At 52.7% G+C, this 4,106-nt stretch overlaps 1 protein-coding gene across 3 annotated transcripts in view; it reads left to right on the forward strand.

Moving 5' to 3' along the window:
• Nucleotides 1–3,512: 3,512 nt before the first annotated feature.
• Nucleotides 3,513–4,106, forward strand: part of ISG20 (interferon stimulated exonuclease gene 20) — a 17,201-nt gene continuing 16,607 nt past the window's right edge. Inside the window, exons 1-2 of one of the 3 annotated variants that reach the window (XM_008070608.2) lie at nt 3,513–3,633; nt 3,825–4,100. In XM_008070608.2, the coding sequence (XP_008068799.1) occupies nt 3,873–4,100 (228 nt within the window). In that variant the 5' untranslated portion in view covers nt 3,513–3,633; nt 3,825–3,872. Of the gene's footprint in view, nt 3,634–3,824; nt 4,101–4,106 lie in introns of those variants that run through there. The other 2 variants (XM_021718841.1, XM_021718840.1) reach the window with 2 other exon arrangements.

Consider the following 4,106-nt stretch of genomic DNA (forward strand, 5'->3'; position numbering starts at 1 on the left):
TAAATGATAAATTAGTAAGCATTCATGACATACCTTTTAATTTCACTGATATTTCTAGGCTACTCAGTTAATATGTGATTTTTTTCTTTTTTATTTATTTCTTAGAGACAGGGTCTTGATATCTTGCCTACGCCGGTCTCGAACTCCTGGGCTTAAGCAGTCATCCTGCCTAGCCATGAGCCACCACACCTGCCTGAGTTTTTCAAATGGTGGGAAATCTTCAAAAAATGTCCAGTATATCTATTGGAAAGTAATCTGCATATAAGTGAACCCACACAGGGTAAAACCTATGTTGTTCAAGGGTCAACTGTAGCTTAGAAATACACGTACACATCTTAGGGGCAAGGCAGGAGATGATCAACTGGGACAGGCTGCCTGTGGGAGAGGTGACCCTCATTGTGCATCCTCCACTTGGCCTGTACCTGAGCCCAGTCCTGGGGACTCAGGGAGGGAGGGTCCCAGAGTGGCAGACTTTGTACACACTGTGGTCATTACAGGTGGTCAGCTGTGGCTGATATGTGTCTTGTAAGGCTGACATGTTTGCCCTGAGTGACTCACCTGCCTGCAGTCACCTGATCCAACAAGACTTGTGGGCGTGGCCTGCCCACAGGTAGCACCAGTTACAGCTGAGGCATCAGCACCAGGAACTCCCTGGCTGGGGTCAGGCTTCTCCCTGGGTGCTCTTAGTCACCAGTCTCTGGGCCTAACATCAGAGCACACAATACATTTGAAAAACAATCCAGTCTGACCCAGGCAGTGTTCCTAGGTGCTGGAGTGACCCAAACAGATGCCAGAGGGAACAGGAAATGAACAAGTAAGATACACAGTATTTCAGGTGGTGATAATACCTCTAGAAAAAGGCCAGGAAGGGGTAGGAAGTACAGTTTTAAATAGGTCAGGGAAGGCCTTATGGAAAGACCTGATTCAGGAACCGGAGCAAATCAGGTAAATGACCTTGGGGAAGAGCTTTCCAGACCCAGGGGACAGCAAACACCCAGATCCTGAGAGAGGAGCATGCCTGGAATGTTGGAGGAACAAAGAGCCAAGAAGACAGGCAAAGGGGGAGTGGGAAGGGCACAGGAGGGGGCTTACCTTCAGCACTGCCTATCCTACCTGAAGCAGAGACGATCTTACTGGTGCCTCTAGCCATTGGGCCTTAGACCTTGAAAGATGCAGGGGTTTAGGAATCACCACCATTATCTGAAAGAACTGAGCAGGACCTTCAGGTGGTTTGGTAGGAGGCACTATGTGCATCAACTAAAGCCCTGAGTATGGGTTTAAACCTAAAAGAGGCTTCCATAGGATAGTGCTACAAGACAAGATTGGAAAGGCTGGTGGACAGATGCAAGAGGGTCTGAAAATTGCCCAGAAGTTTTGATTGCCGGGCTGAGGGGAAGCAACAGGAAATCCCTAAATTCTTGAGCTGTGACAAACAGTATGAGACATTAGATTTAGGGAATCTTTTTTTTTGAGTCAGTCTCACTTTTGCCCAGGCTGGAGTGCAGTGGCATGCTCATGGCCACCGCAGCCTCGACCTGCTGGGCTCAGGCGATCCTTCCCTCTCGGCCTTCCAAGTAGCTGGAACTACAGGCATGCACCACCATGCCCGGCTAATTGTTTGATTTATTGTAGAGACAAGGTCTTGCCATGTTGCCTGGGCTGGTCTCGAGCCCGTGGGCTCAGGTAATCCTCTTGCCTCTGCCTCTCAAAGTGCTGGGATTACAGTTGTGAGCCACTGCACCCAGCTAAGATTTTGAGAATCTTAATATGGTAGAACTCAAAGGACCATTTGGAGCAGGGAACGAAGATGGAGTGGAGACCTGGGAGTGGACTCCTGCAGCCATGCGGGCAAACAAGTGAGGACTGGGCTCAGGCGTCCAGAGGAGAAGGGAGATGGCAAGATTTAGAGGCCGCCAGGGAAGACCAGAAGATGCAGACTAGGAGTGGAATCCACACAGCAGCACAGGACCATAGGGGAGAACACTGGAGGAGTGGGATGTGCACTGTCTGAGCCCCCAGGAGGCAGTGGAGGTGAAGGGGAGGCTTGCAGAGGAGGCTGGTGTCCCAGGATCGCCTCAGGTCCCACAGGGATTGCAGGATCATCTTCAAATGGGTCTTTAGGGGGTTACTGTTTCAACGCATGTCATGTAAGCCATCAGGAATGTTGCTTCATTTCCTCCTGAATTGGTAACAAACCTTGATGCATTTGAAAAGCACAAAAAGACCCAAACAGTCTGAATCCAAGTGAAATTGCTTATTCAGAATGGGAACCAGAGATACTTTTTGCTACCTCAAATTTGAACCATATTTCAGCATTTGGTTTTATTTTTGAGGTCTGTTATTCGGACATCCAAATCCCACTAGGTGAAAGAAAACACCACTGCTATGGGGAAGTTTCTATTCAAACCACAAGTCCCTGTGACCAGAGTGTGGAGGAGGACGTCAGATCAGATGGATCAGTGTTCTGTGTGAATCTGGGGTAGGAGGCAAGCATGGGGAGCTCTCAGCTCATCGCTGAATCTCACCACAGCACACGATGGTCGCTTTCCTCAGGAAGTTTTGATTCTCTTTTTGCCCCAGCTGTAACTCATTTGTCATTCATTAAATTCGGAGTGCTCCAGAGCTCAACATCCTAGCCTGGGAGAGTGCTGACCCCAGGAAGTATGACTGAGCAGGTGGGGGCTCTCTCAAGATCTGCTTCTCCTTGTCCTCAGTGTCAGCCCAGTTGGAGGACAGTGTTAGAAAGATGGCAGCCAAGCCAAGCTCCGTGGCTCAGCCTGTAATCCCGTACTTTGGGAGGCTGAGGTGAGTGGATTGCCTGAGCCCGCAGGCTCAAGACCCACCTGGACAACTTGGCGAGACCACATCTATACAATAAATCAAAAACTCAGCCAGGCGTGGTAGCGCATGCCTGTAATTCCGGCTACTCAGAAGGCTGAGGCGGAAGGATCGCCAGAGCCCATTAGGTCAAGGCTGTGGTGGCCGGGAGCGGCCACTGTACTCCAGTCTGGGCAATGGAGTGAGACTCCAACTCAAAAAAAAAAAAAGAAAGAAAGATGGCAGCTGTAAGGGCTCCCTCACAACCCCTCTTGGCCCTCTGAGTTGGAGGTGGGGGCAAGCCCCCTCCCACCACAACCGTCTGACCACCTCAGGTGGTAGCCTCACTGTCCCAAGAGTCAGTTTTTCTGCCCCCATGAGAGACCTCAGAGTATCAGACTGGTAGCTGGCCCCAGAGGTTGTGGGGAATTCCCTGGGCTCCAATCCTAGGGATGTTTATTTGCTGGAGGTTGGGAAAGGAAAGAAGGATGTTGCAATCCACTCCGTCCGTGTCAGATGCGTCACTGAAGAGGGGGCAGGGGCAAAGGAGGGACACCCTGACACAGAACCCGCCAGCTCACTCAGCCCTGAGTCAGGCCCCGAGCTGAACTCCCCACTTGCTGGTTGCTGCGGAGATGGAGCAGCCCAGCCCACGTGCCCAGCTGCCCACCCCTGACTTCACTTGATAACAAACCAGAAACTGAAACAGTCAGGATGCCGGCTTGGAGTGAGATGAGTCACTGCTGAACGCACCTGCAGTAGCCGAGCAGTGGCAGCAGAGAGGCAGACGTGAGCCCAGGGCGCAGAGGCAGGCAGGTGAGAGCGGAGCAGCTGCCAGGAGGCTGCAGGAGGGGCTCGGGTACCTGCGGGCAGGGCAGGGGAGGCCGGGTGGGGTGGCCAGAGGCCAGCTTCCTCTGTGGCCAGGTGGTGTTAGACAAAGGCAGGGTAGAGGGTGAGGCTGGCTGGGTGGCCAAAGACACCTGGAGGCTGGTTGGCCTGGGCGTGAGACTCACCGATGCCCCTCTCTCCGGCATCTCCGAGGGTCCTCGAGGAACATGGCTGGCAGCCGTGAGGCAGTGGCTATGGATTGCGAGATGGTGGGTCTGGGGCGCCAGCGGGAGAGCGGACTGGCTCGATGCAGCCTTGTGAACTACTATGGTCACGTGCTCTACGACAAATTCATCCGGCCCGAGGGGGAGATCACCGATTACAGAACCCGGGTCAGTGGGGTCACCCCTGTGCACATGGTGGGAGCCACACCGTTTGCCGTGGCCAGGCTAGAGGTGAGT

The sequence above is a fragment of the Carlito syrichta genome, unplaced genomic scaffold (assembly GCF_000164805.1).
Source record: "Carlito syrichta isolate Samal-C Ts95f unplaced genomic scaffold, Tarsius_syrichta-2.0.1 Scaffold313872, whole genome shotgun sequence".
NCBI classification, from domain to species: Eukaryota; Metazoa; Chordata; class Mammalia; order Primates; family Tarsiidae; genus Carlito; species Carlito syrichta.